At 49.2% G+C, this 19,922-nt stretch overlaps 1 protein-coding gene across 10 annotated transcripts in view; it reads right to left on the bottom strand.

The window, feature by feature from the left end:
• SRCAP (Snf2 related CREBBP activator protein) overlaps nucleotides 1-19,922 on the bottom strand; it is a 48,359-nt gene that overhangs the window by 10,698 nt on the left and 17,739 nt on the right. For 9 of the 10 annotated variants that reach the window (XM_084805876.1, XM_084805878.1, XM_084805881.1 and 6 more), the window contains 14 exons: nucleotides 17,351-17,601; nucleotides 17,098-17,275; nucleotides 16,644-16,780; nucleotides 6,175-6,344; nucleotides 5,889-6,081; nucleotides 5,625-5,761; nucleotides 5,130-5,316; nucleotides 4,782-4,951; nucleotides 3,416-3,768; nucleotides 2,385-2,966; nucleotides 2,129-2,296; nucleotides 1,206-1,436; nucleotides 474-800; nucleotides 83-315 (listed from right to left, as the gene is read on the bottom strand). In XM_084805876.1, coding sequence (XP_084662002.1) covers nucleotides 83-315; nucleotides 474-800; nucleotides 1,206-1,436; nucleotides 2,129-2,296; nucleotides 2,385-2,966; nucleotides 3,416-3,768; nucleotides 4,782-4,951; nucleotides 5,130-5,316; nucleotides 5,625-5,761; nucleotides 5,889-6,081; nucleotides 6,175-6,344; nucleotides 16,644-16,780; nucleotides 17,098-17,275; nucleotides 17,351-17,601 — 3,317 coding nt within the window. The remainder of the gene's footprint in view (nucleotides 1-82; nucleotides 316-473; nucleotides 801-1,205; nucleotides 1,437-2,128; nucleotides 2,297-2,384; nucleotides 2,967-3,415; nucleotides 3,769-4,781; nucleotides 4,952-5,129; nucleotides 5,317-5,624; nucleotides 5,762-5,888; nucleotides 6,082-6,174; nucleotides 6,345-16,643; nucleotides 16,781-17,097; nucleotides 17,276-17,350; nucleotides 17,602-19,922) is intronic. The other variant, XM_084805886.1, reaches the window with a different exon arrangement.

Genomic DNA, 19,922 nt, shown 5'->3' with positions numbered 1-19,922 from the left:
CCCTGAGCATCTACCAGCTTCTTGGCAACCCTGCCCCACAATCCCACCCAGAGCCCCCAAGTCCCCTGGCCAGGCAACTCACCAGATAGAAGGGTGAACGGGGCGGGGGAGGCGGCTGCCGTCGAGGCCTTGGGGCCAGGACTGAAGGGGGGGGAGGTGTAGGTGTCGTGGAGCGCAGCGTTAACATCTCTGGTTCCTCCTTGGGCATTGGGCTTGAGGTGATGTGGGAAGCCATAGCAGGGGGGGTGTTGGTGGCGACAGTGGCAGTGGCAGCTGGGCTGACAGCAAATGGGGCCACTGTGAGAGGCAGGGAAGCTGTCAATGCAGAAAGGAACAAACGTGTAACCATGAGGGTGACAGACAAGGGGAGCAGCGGAAGGTCCTAAAAATCTGACGCTGAAGGCCATGAAACCAACCCTCAAATCATCTCAGATGCAGAAAGCTGTGCCTGGGGTATTGGGAGGCATGCTTACCCAGCTGCTGCTCCATGCTGGGGTTGGGCGCCTGGACCATTCGCAGCATGGGTCTCACAAGGGCCTGCAGAGGAGCTGGAGTGGGTGTCCTCACTGGCACCAGGGGCTGAGTGGGCAGCCTGACTGGTGGCACAGGGTTCATGGGGAGTGGGGCTCGCTGGGCCATGAGGGCTGCTGGAAGGCCAGGCAGGGTGGCAGCAGTTGTTGGCGTAGCCGGACGCAGAGGGGGTTGCTGCGGGCCAGGTGAGGGGGACACCAGGCCATCTCGAGGGGCCTGACGCACCACGATCTTCACCACACCAGAGCTATTCACTGCAGAGGAGGGCACTGCGGAGGCAACAGCAGAGAAGAGATGCTGCACTGGGGTGGCCCTATGGAGCAGGGCCATTGCCTGGCAATTACTATCTGACATTTATGTTAAGCTGGCACAGAAAGGCAAGCCTCACAAAGCAGAAGGCACTGAACAGGAGCGTCAACTGAGTGTAGGGAGCAGCATGGCAGAAGACTCAGACATAGGATGGGGGAAGGAAACAGGGGAGAAGGTGGCTAGTAGCAGATGATGGAACTGATGCAGGAGGAGGGAAGAGGAAAGAAAGGAGGTACAGTTTGGGGCACAGGAGGGAAGTTTACTGACCCAAGGACAAAGGCCCAGGAGACCTGGCACCGAGTCCTTCAACTCGACTTCCCTTCAAGAGCTAGAAATAACATCCAGGAATCCTGATATTGACTGACCTTGGGTGGCAGCAATGGGGACACTGATGGTTGCTGTGGAGGCAACAGCGGCAGCGGCTGTGCTGGCAGCTGGGACGGGCAGGATGGTGGGGGGCTGGTGGCCTGGCACAGCCTGCACACCCACTGGGGCCTGCCCAGCCTGCTGGGCCATGGCCTGGATCAAAGCCACTTGCGCCGGCTGGCTGATGATGTGGTGCTGCCCCCCAGCAGACACCAGGTGAACTACATTCCCTATGAGGAGAGCAAGAGGGGAGAGAATGGTCCACTCAATTGCCAGTTGGGCCTGCAGGGGGCAGCAATGCTTCAAATGTGCAGGTGTAAGCCTTCCTACAGAGATCCCACCAAAGAAACAGTGGTCCTCTACGTAAGGCAAGGCTCTGGCATTTCTTGTATCCCTCGGGTCACCGGATGGCTCACAAAGAGGCATCAGGAGCTTAGAGGGACTGTTCCTCTGCTGAAAGAGAAAAGAGGCCATCTCCCCCGGACCCCATTGCCCTTTCATCATGCCCCCTCAACAACCTGGTGTTATCACTCCCCTGTACAAGAATCTTGCTAGGTTCTGATTGCCCCCTTGCAGATCTACAACTAAGATCTGACAGTTCTGTTCCACAGGAGGACTCGGGTAACGGGAGTGGAAAAGAGGTTATCTGTTAACAGGCCAATCCACTGCAGATGGCAAGCGCGAGGTCAGATGGCCCCTCATGTGAACTGTCTGTGCATTGAAAACCAGCATGTCAGAGAGGAGGTGAGGCCAGAGCTTTCTCTTCGACAAGCTCGGTTTGAGAGGCGCCGTGCTGTTAAAAAAACTATTAGTGCGGCCCACCCCTGACCTATTCTCTCCAGTAATACAGCCCAGCAAAACACGCACCATGCAGCGCAGAGGGATGTCATTGGGAGTCGTGGGGGGACTGGGGTTTACCTACTTGGCAGCTGTCGGGCTGGCTGAGGCATAGTGACCTGGCGCACCTGCGTACCCGTCAAGGTAAGCTTGTTTCCTTGGATTTGGAACGTGAGGGGTTTGCTGCCGGGAGCACTCTGGAGGGGCCGGTTGGCCAGCGAGGCAAGCTGTCCAAGGCTCACCACTTCCCCCGCTGGAGAGAAAGAAAGAAGGGATGCTGAGGCTCTGGAGACAGCCCTCCCCACGTGCTGCCTTCTTCACGCTGCCCTTGTGATACTCACAGGGCAACCGGGCCTGCATGTCTGGGGACAGCAGAAGCCTTTGCTGCAGGGGTCCAGTTGCAAAGTTGTAGCCAGGTAAGGCGGGGCCCGCAGGATGGATGTTCACAGGCTTCATCATGCCTCCAACGGTGCCTGAGGCCATGGTGCTGGTAGACTGTTGGGCTGCAGGGGTTGGGCCCAAAGTGCTGGTAGGCTGCTGCTGCTGCCCCCCCAAGGGGGGCATGCCCAAGGTGTTGATGGGCTGCTGCTGCCCCCCCAGGGGGGACATGCCCAAAGTGTTGATGGGCTGCTGCTGCCCCACAGGGGATATGCCCAGGGTGCTGATGGGCTTGGTGCTGAGGGGCTGCGGCGGCGGCTGCCCCACAGGGGTGATGGCCAAGTTGCTGAGGGGCTGCTGCTGCCCCCCCACAGGGGTGATGCCCATGGTGCTGAGGGGCTGCTGCTGCCCCACGGGGACTGGCACTACACCAGGCTTCAAGGAGGAGGAGGAGGCTGTTGTGACAGGAGAAATAGGAGGGGGTGGGAGGAGGGGCCGGGGAGTGTTTGGAACCAGCTGAGCTGCCGTCATCGCCATGGGCAGGACTGTGGAAAAAGAAGAAGATTAGAGACATGGAGGGGCTTCCTGATCTAGCCCTGCTCTCCTAAAAAGGGATTTTGTTGTTCCAAATGGGATAAAAGAAAGCTTCTTTCAGCCCTATCTCTGCCTCAACTAACCCTTCCCAGCAATACCCATTATCCCCACCCCCACCCCATTAAGACAGAGGCACCCATGGTTGAAGCAGTTCTGCTGCACAGAAGCAGCATATTCACAAGGACAAGGACTAGAAGCTTAAAACTTCAAAATGAAAATTAAAAATGAAATCTGACACTCCTATGTCATACATGAGCATGACTCTCTCTCTCTCTCTCTCAGTCAAGGCAGTAAAACTTCTCAGTGTATCCCTGCAGAGAACTGCTTAGAAACCAGGGCTCAACTGAGAGAGGGAACAACCCTCTACCCCTCCCACATCTCTGGGACCTCTGATGCTTACCCTGGGGAGCAGAGGCTTGACCCTGCAGCAGGGCAGCAGCAGCTGTGTTGTTCTGGCTCAGAGTAGGCACTAGAGTCTGGGTTTGTGGTCTGGCGGAAGGAGGCACTGGTATCGACATGGTCACTGGCGAGGGGGCCATCGGGATGGACACAGGGAGGGAGACTGAGACAGGGAGTGAGGGAGGCTGCACGGGCCCTGGCAAGACTGGGCCTGGGTGTGGAATGGGGGTGAGAGCAGGTGTCAGTGGCTCTGGAAGCACAGGAGCTACAGGTCTCTGCAGGGGGGCTGGGGGACGAGGGCTGTTCACCAGCACCACTGTACGGTTCTCTGGCTTGGGCATTGGCTGCAGCATCCTGAGGGAGAAGAAAGGGAGGAAAACGACTGATTCAGCACTAGGATCCTGGACATCCCCCCTGTGAGATCTCCATCCTCTAGAGTGGAGTTCCTAATAGGCAGATCTCAAGCAAGACTTCTGTACTCTCTCTGCTCTCTCGTCAGGGGAATATTTTGAGTCAGGATCTTGGGAACTCATTAGTGTCAGGAGCGCCCTGGCAGCCTCTTTCAGTCTACTCCAATAGCTAAGGCAAGACACAGACAAAAGGATTCTTTTCAAGGCTTTAATCCTTTTACAACTTAATGACTCTTTCAGATGCTAATCACCAGCCTAAGCAAGGAACAGCAGAGTAGCCTATGCTCCAGGTTAGGCTATTGGTCCCCGTTTGAAGGAGAATCATGGGAAAACCCTGAACTTATGGGCTAGGGGGAGATCCTCCCTCTTTCCCTTGGGTCCTCGGGACGCGCCTGTTGCTTGCGTGCCAAACGAGCGCTACGCCTCCTTTCCGCGCCCGCCATCGCTCGTCGCTCCTGGCGTCAGCGTCGAGCGTTCAGCAAGCCCCCCTCCTGCACTCTCTTGCTGCCAGGGTCACTATCTATCTCAGGAATGCTGGCAGGAGGAATCTCTGCCAGCTGCTCTGCCTGTGAGAGATGAGCACGCTCCTCTCCCATGGATTGCTGTTCCTCCTCAGAATCAGAACTGCTCTGGGGTTCTATCAGCTCAGTTTCCACCCTGACAATTAGCTAAGGGTGTCTTGGCTGTTGGCCAGTAACCTGCCATATCTAGATACTGCTTGAAAGAGGCAGAACCTCTTCCTGATGTCAGCCTCTTTTTCAGGACAGAAAACTCCCAATCATGCAGAGCTGACGAGTCTGAGGCTGAGGGAAAAGGCTTGAAACTGCCTTTCTGAGCCTGCCAAGAACATTGGTGGGGCAACATAGACTTGGGGCAACACAGACTTGGGGCAACATAGAATCAAAATCTCTGGTTGAAGCTACCCACTGAAGAGACAGGGAGAGGAAGCCCAAGTACCTGTTCACTTTCATCTTGACCGGCTTGGGCCTGGGAGGAGGGTCTGGGGACTCAGCAATCTCCTCGATCAGTTTTCGTGTCACCTTCCACTTGGGCAGGAACGTGTCCGTCTCGTAACGGGACACACGGCCCTCCAAGTTGATCAAATCGAAAATACCCAAGTCCACGTGCTGGAAGGAGCAAGGCCCGCATGCAGGAAATGAGTTCCAACCTGACTCTGATGCCTCGTTTGCCCTCCCTCTGCTTGCCCCTTCTTGCTCCCAAGACAATGGTCACCCTCCCACCCCAGTGCCCCCTAAATGGGCCAATCCTACCCTCTCCCACCAAACCAGAGTGGGAGGCACCTGCCTTGAAAGGGTCGTTATCGAGGGCATGCAGGACAAGGGAGGCTGTGTTGAAGCAGACGCCCTCTGTGATAAATGGTGAGTGGATTGGACGCGGATCAAAGAGGTTGGGATGGTTGCAGACCTTGCGGAGCTGCATCAGGATGTTGATGACACTCATGAAGTGCCCAGTTGCCAAGGTCTCCTTGGTGCTGAAAGGAGAACCGGCCACAGAGAATCAGCCATGCCCAGAGGCACCAAGCACCACAGTCCCCTGTACTGGTCTCAAGAAGGAAAGGGATGTGGGGGGCTACCCAGTGTGGAGGAACTGAGAGAACAGGAAGCCAGGGAGAAACCACTGAGCACATCCTCAGGACCCCAGTTCCCTTCTCCAGACACCCTGCTTAACAGACCGTAAGATCCAGGCCACAAGCAAAAACTTTCCTCACCAAAACCCAACAATCCTGGTTCCCAATGTGCTCCCCCCGCCTCTGCTGCTCAGCTCCCCTTCTGTACTTACGTAGCTTGAGCCATGAAGTCATCGTAGAGATAACGCTGGCGCTTAGAGAGCCGGCACTTGATGACATGCTCGTATTTCTTTGGCATTTGCTTTTCGACATCCACTTTCACCCTCCGCAGAAGGAAGGGCCGCAGCACCTGTTAGCAGGATAACACAGAGGGATAGTTTCCTCTCCCAGTCCTAGATATTTTCCTATCGTGTGAGCCACCCCCTGTAAAGTTTCAGCAGTCTCTGGCAGAGGCACTCACTGCCCGTCCTACTCACCTTATGCAGCCTCTTGACCAGGTTCTCGTTGTACTCCTGGCTGCCCTCAATCATACCCGTCAGCGGATTGGAAAACCACTCCTTGAACTCACGGTGTGACTGGAAGACGTGGGGCATCAGGAAATGCATGAGGGACCACAACTCCATCAGGCTGTTCTGGAGAGGGGTCCCGGTCAGCAGCAGACGCCTCTGGCTGGAACACAAATATGACAGGCTCGTGAGAAGCTCTGAGGAGGAGGAGGAGACAGCCCTTTGTGCTCCAAGGGCAACACCACTTGTTCCCCACCTGTTGAAGTTGAGCAAAGACTGCCAGCGTTGAGATTTGAAGTTCTTGATGTTCTGAGCCTCATCCAAGATCAGATATTTCCAATTCTTGCGTCGAAAGGCTTGGTGGTCCTGCAGCACCAGCTTGTATGAGGTGATGCAGATATGGAAGGCATTGGGCTTGGTCCAACCCTGAACACAGACAGTCAAGGGGTTATGATGTGGCCAATAAGGAAGACTCTGTTTTACCCATTCACCATCCCACTTCAGGCAGACAGCTACTTACAAAGGCAAAATTGTCTCTCAAGCCAATAATTTATAAATGGAGCCCATATTGTTCCTAAATCTAGCACCATAATACCGTTGCTTCCACAAATTTTATCTAGTCTTGTCCACTTCTGCAATTTCTAGAGCTTTGATAAGCCAGTATCTTATAAATGGCATTGAAGCTAATTTCCAACATCATGCGAAAGCCATGTTTGTTGCAACCACATTTAACAGCAATGACCGCAGTAAGATGTAGAGCAGGGGTGCAGAACCTGTTTCAGCCCAAGGGCTGAATTCTATTTCAGAGAGGCTTTCAGGGCCACATTCCAGGATGGGGACAAGATACCCCAAACATCAACATATATTAGCTTAAAACTCTCACTTCCTGTAATTAAGCCTCAGGAGAGGCATTTCAGACTCTTTTTGGGTGGGGGGTGGGGAGACTATAAAAGCTGGGAAACCACCAAACAATTGCTGGTTGGGGAAAGGAGGTGGGGCTGGGAGAAGGAACTGTGGCCCTCTGGAGAACCCAGAAGGGCCAGATTTGACCTTTGGGCCTAAAGTTCTGCACCACTGTTGTAGAATATCAAGGCTTCTGTAAGTTGTAGGTCGGGGTCCCCAATGTGGCGCCTACAGGCACCCAAAAGTATTTTTTCCCATTTTTTAACCCCCCCTTTAAAACATACATACATGGATTTGTATGAAATGCATACAACTTTCTAGCACTTATACATGGTCTGCAACAAAAGCGGACCAAATATCCAAATAAGGATCCATTTGAAGGCGATGTCTACATGCCACTCTTTCAAATACTGCATTACAGAGTGTTTATCCTTCCACTACTGTAATATTTTTAAAGACTTTTATTATATATCAAGAAAATGAAAAATCAAAAACAACATTACAATGTGATTGTCTGGTAAGTGGCAATTAACAAGAATGATAGCAAATCTTTACATTTAATACTTCCATTAGATCCTTTATACAATGATAATAAAGTTCTGGTTGGTATACAACCATATCTCTGGTAATAGTAATTATTTCTCTGTGTACCAGTATCCAGAATCCCTGAATTCGTGGGCATTCCCATCATAAATGACAGTATATGCCTTTTGCCCCACAGCCTCTCCAACAGAGGGGGTTGCACGTTGGAAGTAATATGTGCCAGCTGGATCGATGTGGGTACCATCTGTGCAGGACTTTCAAGGAGGTTTCTCGGATAGAGGCTGACACTTATCTAAATGTGTGTTATCCCATAGTTTGTTCCTTCCAATATTGTAGTAACAGTTTTTAGCTGTTAAAAGGGTGCAGAGAATCCTTTTAAGCTGACCATTTGTTAATTTCCATGAACCAGGTAAAGAATTTAAAAGAGCGTGTACAATCTGCAAAAAGAAGCAACTATTGGACATTGCCAAAACATATGTGTAAAAGAAGCATTAGCTGTATTGCACCACCAGCAATCAGCCACGTTAGACACTCCCTTATTAAAGAGACGATGTGGAGTCCAACAGACATGAAGCAAAAGGTTTTGCTGAATGAGATGCGGCCTAAGATCCGCAAACACAAAAGGTGGATGCCAAAGCAGCGACCTGCTGATTAGGCATTTTTTGGTGATGCCCAAGCAGTATCGCAAATTCCCAAATGCGCCCACGAGTCCAAAAAGGTTGGGGACCCCTGCTGTAAAGTATCGAGGGAGAATACTCTACAATACCCTTTTGCCTGAATAAACTGTTTTGCTGTAAGTTTTTTGAATATGGCAAGAGTCCTACTAATTTTGCACAAATGCAGGAGTCTTGAATCAAATAGCTCAACTGCAGGTATTGGTACAACTTCCATCTCAAATGTATTTAGAATTAACAAAAAAGTCTGTCTCCCATTCATTATACCTTTAAATCTCATTTTCTAAAAAGTATTCTGTGATAGTGATAAATTCTATGATAAATGTTATACTTTTTATACCAGTTAGCAACCATTAAGGCATATCCTAAGATCTTTGGCCTACAATTGCTTTTAGGAATCTCTTCCCATTTGGCAAATCTAATGTAACTGAGAAAGCGCACCTTTCTTTCCTGTCACTTGCACCATTAATTCTTCACACCTTGACAATTTCTCTATCTGCCCTTTTGTACCTGTAACACTTGTTACAAAATGTCTCACCCAGAAATACTGAAGTCAGAGATGTTCCTAGTTTCGTGTTTGCAATTTAATAAACCTACTGCTTACCAAACCATTTATTAACACTGAATGTCTTATTGAGAAAACTCTCTCACCCTAATTAATTCAGTCCATGATTTCTGAAAGAATCTTACGATGAAAGATTCTGGGAGTAATTTCGTTGTGTTAATCACAAGATAGCAATATTTATGCTGAACTAATTTATTTCTAATTAAGGATAGCCTCTTATGTTTGGTGATCCATGTAAGTGCATACAAGGGAATACGCTCATTTTATTATGTGCCACTGTATAAGCCAGGGATACGGAACCTATGGCCCACAGGCCTGATAAAGCCCATGGGGGTTCCCCATCCAGCCATGGCAGCTCCTCCCCTGGCCCCACCAGGAGGGAAATGCTTTTATCTCCAATCAGCAGCTGCTCAGAGATGTGCTCTGCTCTTACTTAGTCTGGAAAGCAGTTATCACCAATCAGCTGCTGATGGGAGAGAAGAGCTTTTTCCTGCAGGGCAGAGGGTGGAGACCAAGAGAGGAAGCTGCTGAGTGATTCAGTCTTGCTTACGTATGAGTCGACATACCAGGGCCTGTCCTGCTTATTTGTGAGTAGACATGCTACTCACGCTTAGTTCTAAGTAGACATACTTCCTACTAAAAGTTGGATTTTTCAGCCCCACCCACTTTTGCCACTGTTTTGGAGGGAATAATAGTGGGGGAAATAGTAATCAGGAGCGAATAGGATCAAGGAGCCTTTACATATCACCACAGAGATATACTACTCTAATTTTTGCCAATTTAAATATGGCTTTCCTGCTACGGATGAATGGTAGTACTTGCAATTGCTAGAGTAGGTCTGGCCCTGCCACTTTTACAACTTCAGAGTCTCCTTTGCTACTGGAACCACTTATTGAGGCTGATCAGTTCTATCAACCCACAACCCATGTTTAGACATTTATTTATTAATTACATTTCTATACCGCCCAATAGCCAAAGCTCTCTGGGCCGTTTACAAAGATTAAAACATTCAAAAATACAATACACAGATTTTAAAAGCCAATTCCATAAAAAACACACAAACAGAATATACAAGAACATATATCTAAAACAACTTCAACAAGCAATCTCAAAGCAGACAACCATAACCATACTCCATTCCAGGATCAATTAAAACTTATATGCTGCCAAATGCCTGGGAGAAGAGAAAGGTCTTAAACTGGGGCCAAAAAAATAACACTGTTGGCGCCAGGCGGGCCTCATTGGGGAGATCATTCCATAATTTGGGGGCCACCACCGAGAAGGTCCTCTCCCTTGCTGCCGATTTCCGAGCATCCCTTGGAGTAGGCAGCTGGAGAGGGCCTTAGATGTTGAGCATAGTGTACAGGTAGGTTCGTGCCGGGAGAGGCGCTCTGTCAGGTATTGTGGTCCCAAGCTGTGTTTTATAGGTTAAAACCAGCACCTTGAATCGAGCTCGGAAACATACAGGCAGCCAGTGCAGGCGGGCTAGAATCTGTCTTATGCGTTTGGACCTTCTAGCCCCTTGATATCAATCTGGCCGCTGCATTTTGCACAAGCTGCACCTTCTGAACCATCTTCAAAGGCAGCCCCATGTAGAGTGCATTGCAGTAATCTAACACGGAGATTACCAGAGCATAAGACAATGGTTATCCCTGTCCAAATAGGGGCATAGCTGGGCCACCAACTCAAATTGGTGGAAGGCACTCCATGCCACTGAGGCCACCTGAGCCTCAAGTGACAAGGATGGTGCCAGGAGGACCCCCAAGCTATGGACCTGCTCCTTCAGGGGGAGTGCAACCCCATCCAGAACAGGTTGAACACCCTCCATCCCGTCAGCAGAACCACCCACCAACAGCATCTCAGTCTTGTCTGGACTGAGTTTCAGTTTATTAGCCCTCATCCAGCCCATTGTCGCAGCCAGGCACTGATTCAGCACATCCACAGCCTCACCTGAAGAAGATGAAAAGGAGAAATAGAGCTGTGTGTCATCAGAACACTGATGACAACGCACTCCAAAACTCCAGATGACCGCTCTCAACCATTTCATGTAGATGTTGAACTGCATGGGGGACAAAACCAACCCCTGTGGAACTCCATATTCGAGAATCCACGGGGCTGAGCAGTGGTTCCAAAGCACCACCTTCTGGAGCCAACCCTCCAAGGAGCAAAACAACTGCAATGCAGTGCCTCCCACTCCCAGCTCAGACAATCGTTCCAGAAGGATACCATGGTTGATGGTATCAAAAGCTGCAGAGAGGTCAAGGAGAATCAACAAGGTCACACTCCTCCTGTCTCTCTCCCGAGATAGGTCATCATACAGGGTGACCAAGGCCAATTCCGTGCCAAAACTCAACCTGAACCCAGACTGAAATGGATCTAGATAATCGGTCTCATCCAAGAGTGTCTGGAGCTGGTTGGCAACCACCCGCTCAAGAACCTTGCCCAGGAAAGGAACATTTGCCACACTGGCCTAAAATTACTAAGATTTTCCAGGTCCAGGGAGGTTTTTTTCAGGAGCGGTCTCACTACTGCCTCTTTGAGGTGGCCCAGGACCACCCCCTCTCACAAGGAGGCATTAATCTCCTCCCTGGCCCAGCCAGCTGTTCCTTCCCTGCCAGATTTTATAAGACAAGAGGGGCAAGGATCCAGTACGGAAGTGCTTGGACGAACTTTTCCAAGTACCTTGTCAATGTCCTCGAGCTGTACCAACTGAAACTCATCCAGGAAAACAGCGCAGGTTGTGCTCTGGATACCTCACCAGATTCACCTACTATAACACTGGAGTCTAAGTCCTGGCGGATGCAAGGGATCTTACCCTGGAAGTGCCTAGCAAATGCATTACAGTGGGCCTCAGAGAGGTCTACAGTGTCCTTGGAGCAGGCATGTAATAGCCCCCGGATGACTCCGAACAGCTCTGCTGGGCGGCAGAGAGAAGATTCAATAAAGGCAGCAGGATGTTTTTTTGCTGCCCTCAATGCCCCTGAATATACTTTACTATAGGCACATATCAGCATTCGATTGAATCCACTAGGAGTTCTTCTCCATCTGTACTCAAGCTGTCTCCTATTTTGTTTCATTGCTCTCAGCTCCGGGGTATATCACGGAGCAGTATGAGCTCTACTCAGGAGCAATCATGTCAACCGCCCAGGTCATTTCTGCATTCCACAGATCAACCAGGGTTTCGACAGGAGAGCCCGCCACATCAGCTGGGAACCTCCCCAGAGTCCTCTGGAAACCATCTGGTTCCCTATGCCTTCAGGGGTGGACCATTTTAATAGGTCCCCCACCCTTGCTGAGGGGAAAAGCTGCTGTACGTCTAAACCTCAGCAAGTAATGATCTGACCACGACAAGGGGACTGATGCAAAGTCCCCCACCTTCAGAACACCATTTCCATGTCCAGTTGAGAAAACCAAGTCTAGAGTATTCCCCACTACATGTGTCGGGCCGATGACACGTTGGGACAGTCCTATGGTCGTCATGGAGGCCATGAAATCCTGAGCCGCCCCAGACAAGGTGTCCCCAGGGTGAATGTTGACATCCCACAGAACCAACAGTCTGGGGGATTGCAACAGCGTACCTGAGACCACCTCCATCAGCTCAGATAGGGAGTCTGTTGAGCAGTGGGGTAGGCGGTACACCAACAGAGTCCCCAGTCTATCCTGCTGGCCCAACACAAGGTGCAAACACTCCAGACCAGTAGTCACATGGACAGGGAGCCTGCAGAGGGAGATGGAACTCCTATAGACCAAAGCAACCCCCCTTCCTCGGCCTTCAGGTCTTCCCTGATGCTGAACCAAATACCCCAGTGGGCAGAGCTGGGAGAGACTAACTCTTTCCTGCTCGCCCACCCAGGTCTCAGTTACGCATACCAGATCGGCTGCCTCATCCACTATTAAATCATGGATGATAGAGGTCTTATTCTGAACTGATCTGGCATTTAATAGCAGCATCCGGAGACCGGAGGGCAGGCTGATAGGGCAACCACTACGCCTGAGGCTGAAGGGAGGCAGGGCCGGAACACGGCAAAGCCATTAACTGTCTGGGCCGTGTTCCCCTAACCTGGCTAGCCCTCCTCCCGACGCCATATCTCCCTTGACCCGTAACCACACTAATTGGGGCCCCTCCAAGTACCCCAACTTGGTCATATGTCCTCTCTCCCAAGCACATAACAGGATCCTAAGCAAACAACCAAGCCCCACACCAAAAAGCTGCAAAACCAGTCAACCCAGTGTTAGGGTGGTGGCCCTTGCGGCTCCCCCCGAAGCAGCTTCCCCCAAAGGGGCAACCCTGCCTTTGCTGGGCTGAGAAGAGTGTTCCACAGGAACTCAGGCCCAGTTGGCTCGAATCAGCTGTAATTAGCCCAGGGGAGTTTTTTCTTTCCCTCTTCAGCTCCAGCTCCAGCCAGGGAGGGTGGCTTCTCCTCTCCAGCAGGAAACACAGTCCCAGGCAGGGCCAATAAGATGGTAAGTTGGCCCACCTGCCTTTGTTCGATGTCCCAGCTGCTGTCCCCTCAGGGTCCAGGTTTCAAATTGGTGAATAAACATGACACACAGGGTCTTAAGCAGGAATGGAATGGAGACCTGGACTGTCCCATTTTGCCTAATCAATGGATTGAAGCTTAAGGGCACAATCCTATCCAGATAGGTGGCTGCCTCCGAACTCGGAGGTGACCACCTATCCAAAGCAGGGCAGGAGACGCACAGAGGGGACCGTTCCCTCCGCGCTTCTCCTGCCCTGCATTTTCTGCTAGGCAGCTGATTGTGGCTGTTTAGCCGCGGGAAGACGGAGTGGGGGAGGAGGCTGCCGCACAACACATTGGATGTGTCGTACAGGCATTTCCACCCTCCCTGCCCTGGAATGCCCCCAGACACGCCCCTTTTCGGCCGCTCCGCACTCCTCTTGCAAGAGCAGAGAATGGGGCTGTTCTGCGCTGCCTCTGAGGCAGTGAAGAAGTGGAGTGAGGTCAGTTTCCGGATAACACAATGTCTTATGGCTGTCTAGGTGCTGTCTAGTGGCCACAGGATTGCTCCCTCCATGTCTGTATCTGAAGCATCCATGGATCTTGGATTATGTCTTATTCAACAAAATCTCTTGTTTTGTGTCTAAAGGACACCTCAACGTCTCTTTAATAAGGGTTTGTCTAAGTCAGTTAATTGCTGGAGGTGTATCACAGCTAATGCTTCTTTTAACCATATGTTTTGGCAAGGCCCAATAGTTGCCGCTTTTGGGGAGGAGGTTATTGTATGGATAAACCTTGTATTGGAACACTCTTTAGTATTTACTGACGTACGTGTCCTCTTAAATCTCTACCTGCTTCCTGGAAATTAACACAGTCAGTGCAAATGGATTCCCCTTTTAACAGCTAAGACTGAAATTACAACACTGGAAGAATACATGCTCATCCCCTGTAATGCAATGGATTGAGGACCTTACAATGCTTTCATTATTTGAGCAGGTGGTATATAGACACCATTTGCGAATGGATACTTATATGGATGTTTGGTCTGCCTTTGTTGAATGTATAGTTCTTAGCTGTATTTTCTTACACACACACACACACACACCTCATATGGATGTATTGAAAATGATATATTCAAATCTATGTAGCTACCTTTTTTTCCTTTATGATTTTGTTTTGTATTGTTGCAATTTTACAATAAAATTTTAAAAAAATGAATACTAGGTATTTATTAGGTTTTTTACCTTCTCCAAAGTATTTTTGCTTTAAATATGCTAATGAATGCTCCATCTTACACGTATCTGTTAGCTCAAGCTTCTTTAAATATGCTAACTATAACTTCTTATATGCTTCATCCATTTTAGGTTTAGGTCCCATGTTGGCCATTTCTCGGTTCTCTGTTTCTTATTTTTATGTGAAGCGATGCTGAACAAAAAACCCCTTAGTGAAGAAATCCATTTTCCTTGTGTGGTCTAGCCATCTGTAAAAGCTCCATTTTGTGAAGATGGGCCTGCACACACTTGTTAAATCACCTGCATGTGTTATCTCCTGTTGTCCTAGTCTGAAGGCCCTTCAAGGCCAGAGCAGAACTTTTGCTGATTAGACTGAATGATTTCAGCTGGGCTTCTGTGAGAACTGCCCCCCCCCCCCCCCGGAAAGCCTGGGGAAACTATTCCGCCAGCTGATGATTGGCTAAGACGGCTCACCTCACCCTTGTCAAAGGCTTTTCAGTATAAAACAAAGGGGCTATAACTGCCCTTTGTCTTAGTGTAGTTTTGTGTGTCTTCAGCTTTGTCTCTGCCTTTGCTTTGGACTACACGTATGTCCATGTGGTCCTATCCTATTTGAAGACCTGTGCTTAGGTATGTGTAGACAGGTATAGGCAGCTTTATTATTTTGACTTGTAGGTACTGTTTCCAAAGACTGCTCTGTTTTATTGTATGTTATCCCTTTTCCCTTTTGTAAATAAACTTACCACCTATCATAATTGAAAGTGTGTGCTTTATTCTAAGGAAGCCTTCGTACGAAATCCAGAGCCTTCTGCTTGGTTATTGCTACTGTTTAAAGTTTCAGATCTAGGGCTTGAAATGGAAGCTGCTAGCTTGAGTCCTTATTTCTTAAGCCCTAGGGATGTCCTGTAAGGTCTAAGAGTCCCCTGCTTCAGGCTGAGTTGGGCATAAGGGGTGGTGTTCAGCCCAAGCAACCTTTTGTCCCTGCCTGCACTGCTGGGAGCTAGAGTGACCCCCTTCCTCCCTTCACACCCTTATTTCCACCTTAAATGAATTCTGCACCACTATCAAGTAGTTCAGGGCACAATCCTATGCATGTTTAGACAGAAAAAAGTCCTACAATTCCCACCAGCCATGCTGGCTGGGGCATGCTGGGAGTTGTAGGCCTTTTTTCTGTCTAAACATGCATAGGATTATGCCCTTAGAGAACTAGAAAATATCAAAAGAAATTTTTTGCATATCCCCAACTTGAGGTTTCCCTAACTTGTGTTTTGTAAAACAGCAAAGAATTCAGCTATCAAAATGTTTCACTGCTCTGTCTTTAATAACTGCCAGAGCACATAAATACAGAAGCATGATCCGATCTGTCCAAGATTCACCAACTTGGCATTTGCCAAACTGAACAGACACACATAAAATGAATTCCAGTACACTGTTTGTGCCTATTAGAACAACATGAGGTAATCGCTAACTCCTGCATTCATATAATCCCAACCTTCTGCTATATTCCAATTCTTTAGCCATTTTCTGAACTTTGGGGGGATTATACTTGTACACCCCTTCCTACGCTACCTAGAGATGGATGGCAGACTGTATTCAAATCACCCACAAGGATCATCTCACCTTTTCAAAAACATCCTTGTGTTTTAAACTTCAGGCTAGTCAGATCTAATTTATCTTTTTTTCTTCTTTTTACTAGAACCCGCAAGATCCACTAACCACCAGGGCCAGGTACAAAGACATGTACTTAAGAATGGAAGAAAAGGGTGCCTCTGAGCACATTCTGAATCTAGGAATGTGTTATCGGTACCAGAACTGAACTGAGCTCACAGACTTTTCACACAAAAGTCAACTCCAGGTTACTCAAGCTTTCTTCATTTCAGCAGCCTAATTTAGGTGGCAAAAGGTATTTTGTTGTTGCTATTATTAAAAAATTGGGAGTCAGAAACCCTTGCTAATCTACTGCAAATCACACAGGCCAGTAGATCCCAATTTACCTTCTGCCAACCTCTTGCTTTAAAACAGAGTAAATGTTCTAGCATAACACAATAGCCCACCAAACTGGCATTAGCCCCATATGCGCTACTTAACATAACAGTAACGAAGTCTAGTATCTCACTTACTAGATAAGCTACACCTAGATTTAGTTAGAAACAGATTGGGGGATCCTATTTTAAGACTTTATCCAAGATCCTACAAAACTCAAAATTTCCTGGAGGAAAATTATGTGATTTTACTTTTTTCAACCACACAGCAACCTTCCCTTGCATAACTGGAGCATTCAAACCATGTATATTGTGAGATGCAAAACCCATCTTTGACCCTAGCTGCAACGGCTTGAATCCCCTCACCTGCCGCTTCAGCTTACGCTCCTTCTGTGCCCCATAGTAGGTGAGGATCTTGAAACTGGGGCACCAGCGTTTGATCTCCATTTCCCAGTTCAGCATCACACTGGTGGGAACGATGATCAGGTGGGGGCCCCAACTGCCTGCAGGAGCACAGGAACACAGCACAGAGAACCTTAAACACTTCTGGAAAGCAAGGCTGCCTCTGTCCTCCGTCATATACTATGCCTGGAACAAATCGAGCTCCTGCTTCGCCATAGCATATTCATCCCCAAAATAGATCTGTTAAAGCCAGACTACCAAGGGAGCCAGCAGATGCTAGCAGTAAAGAGGGTGCCAATCAACAACATCAATTGCTTCCTTTCTCTTGTTTGGAGCCCATCCTCACCCTCCCTTCTCCTTAGTTACACTATTTATACACTGCCCAATAAGCAACGTCCTCTCAAAGCCTCTCACCCACCCTTTTCACAGGCCAGATGTGCCAGCAGGGAGATCGTCTGAATTGTTTTGCCAAGCCCCATCTCGTCCGCCAGAATACCGTTGAGTTTCTTCTCATACATGGTGACCAACCAGTCCAGACCAATGTGTTGGTATTCTCGCAGTGTCCCACGCAACAGATAAGGAATGGGTGTCTTAACCTGAATGGGAGGACGGCAATGTCATCTCCTTGCATTCTTTCACTCCAACCCAAACCTGCTGACCCCATAATTCACCTGTGTTGTGGCCAAAGTATAACCTTTGGGCTGCAGACTCTCTGCTGCGGCTGCAATGTCTGTGATCTCCTTTTTGGGCCCTGGGGCTGGAGTAGAGTCATTGTCTCCCTCGCCACCACGATCCTCATCCTGCTTCAGCAGGTACTCAACACCAAAGTCCTCCTCCTGGCTCACCGAAGCTTCTTCCTCCTCCTCGATGGTATCCTCCTCTTCACTTTCCTCCTGCTCACTCTCCCCCTCATCTGTGGAATCTAGAAGGAAATGCAGCAACATCAGGAAAAAAAGGCATAAGCAGATTCCTCATTCCGTTGATGTGATGGACCTGCACCAGGGAGCCGGGCAATTTCTTCCTACCATCTTTAAAACAGACAGGCTGCTACCTGTAAGTGTAGTTCTTTGAGTGGTCATCTGTGCATTCACACATATGGGCTCTCTGCCTGCACAGAGCCTCAATTTGGGAAATTTCTACAGCTGAGAATTTTGGTGGGAACCCTTATCCAACCATCCCAGTGTGCATGTCCCTAGTGGGTTTCTCTTTATTTCTTCAGTTCCTTGAGACAAACATTGTAGCCTCAGAACTGATAGGAAATCCCTTCAGTACCCCACACTGAGCTTGAGTATGACACCATAGAGGGGACAGTGGGTGGGTTGTGTGAATGCACAGATAACCACTCGAAGAACTACACTTACAGGTAGCAACCTGCCTTTCTTCTTTGTGGTCTATGTGCATCACACATATGGGGAGTAGCAAGCTAACTTACAAGGTGGTGGGTCGGTCTCCTATTACAACACAGAAGGACAGCACGACCAAAAACACAGTCAGCTCTAGCCCGAACATCCAGTCTGTAATGTCTAACAAAGGTAGACATGCTGACCAGGTTGCAGCACGGCACAGTTCAGGTATGGCAACCCCCTGGTGAATACAATCGACATCGCTACCGCATGAGTAGAGTGAGCTTGGACTGGGGCAGACAGTTCGAGCCCAGCCCGCTCATACAATAACTTGATAGTCTTGATGACCCAGGAAGCGAAATGCTGAGTTGAGAGGCTGGTCTTTGCGCTTGCCACCACAGCAGACAAATAATTGAGGTGAAAGCCTGAACTGCTCAGTCCTCAACTTGTAAAAGGCCAAAGCATGATGAACATCAAGTGTGTGGAGGGTGGACTCCAAAAGTGTGGATGGGGAAGTAAAGAAAGCTCGCCAAAAAGGTCCTGATTTAAATGGAAGTTCAACGCAACTTTCAGCAGGAAAGCAGAATCAGTTCTAAGCACAATTTTATCCTGGTGAAAGGTAAGATAAGGCTGGTCTACTCTGAGTGTACAGAGTTCACTGGTGCAAAGTGCTGATGTAATGGCCACCAAAAATGCCACCTTCCAAGCGAGAAGGCACAAGTCTGTAGTTGCCAGTGGCTAGGTGCAAGAAGACTGAAAAGCCCTGAAAAGGAGGGTGAAAAGCAAAGACAGCAGACGAATAAACTCTTAAAGATGGCAGTTTGAGTAATTTCTCAAAAACAGACAGCAAAAACTGGAGGATCTGATGCAAGAAACACCGAACCAGGTGAAAACCTTGAGTTGACCAGAAGAGGAGAAAGCAGTCCATTTCCTCACATAGGAATGCTGCATAAAAGGCTTATGAGTGGTATCGAGGATCCTCTGTATCAATATTGGGAATAGTTCAGTCTCCATCATCTGATCTTCCACGCTGTCAAGCTGAGAGTCGCTAAGTTTGGATGCTGGATTTGGACATTCTCCCTGGTGAGGAGGGATGGATGCGATGGGAGATGATGGTGTTGACCCTGGCAGCTTCTCGAGCAGCGGGGCGAACCAGGGCTGGTGAGGCCCCCACGGAATTACAAGTATGCACTCAGTACCATCTGTCCCGATCTCTGCAAGTACTTTCGTAATTAGAGGGAACAGAGAGAAGAGAGAACAACACCCCCGTCCACTGCAGGAGGAAGGCATCTCCCAACAAACCTATGCTGTGGCCCGCCTGACTGCAGAAAGCTTGGCACACCACGTTGTGCTGCATGGCAAAGAGGTCCACCTCTGGTGTGCCCCAGCGCTGAAAAAGCTTCGTCAAAACTGACCTGTTCAACTCCCATTCATGGTCAGCCAAAACATCATCCACTCCAGTAACATGGACAGCGACCAGTCCAATCAGATGAGGTGAACACCACTGAAAGATCTCTAGCACTGGAGCAAGGAGTGGAAGCGATCTTGTACCCCCTTCCTTGTTTGGGTACATGATGACCACTGTATTGTCCAAGGTGACCTGGATCAGTCTGCCCACTAGGTCCAGCTCGAATGCCTGAAGGGCCTTTTTCACTGCCCTGAGCTCTAGGAGGTTGATGTGTTGACTTGCTTCCATGACCGACTATTGTCTGTGGACTGTGAAACCTGAACAATGAGCTCCCCATCCTGAGAGCAACACATCCTTAGTTACTACTTGGGATGGAGAGAGTTGAAGGAAGGGCTTGCCTTTGATAGGTTGGCTGGTACCATCCACCACCATAAAGAGTCCCTGACGTCCTGTGGAAGCTGTAGTTTTGTCTGCTGGGCGTACTGCTTTGTG

The sequence above is a fragment of the Heloderma suspectum genome, chromosome 6, assembly GCF_057233095.1.
Source record: "Heloderma suspectum isolate Gila_16-S chromosome 6, 16-S_ref, whole genome shotgun sequence".
Lineage (NCBI taxonomy): Eukaryota > Metazoa > Chordata > Lepidosauria > Squamata > Helodermatidae > Heloderma > Heloderma suspectum.
This window is presented reverse-complemented; position numbering and strand designations above follow the sequence as displayed.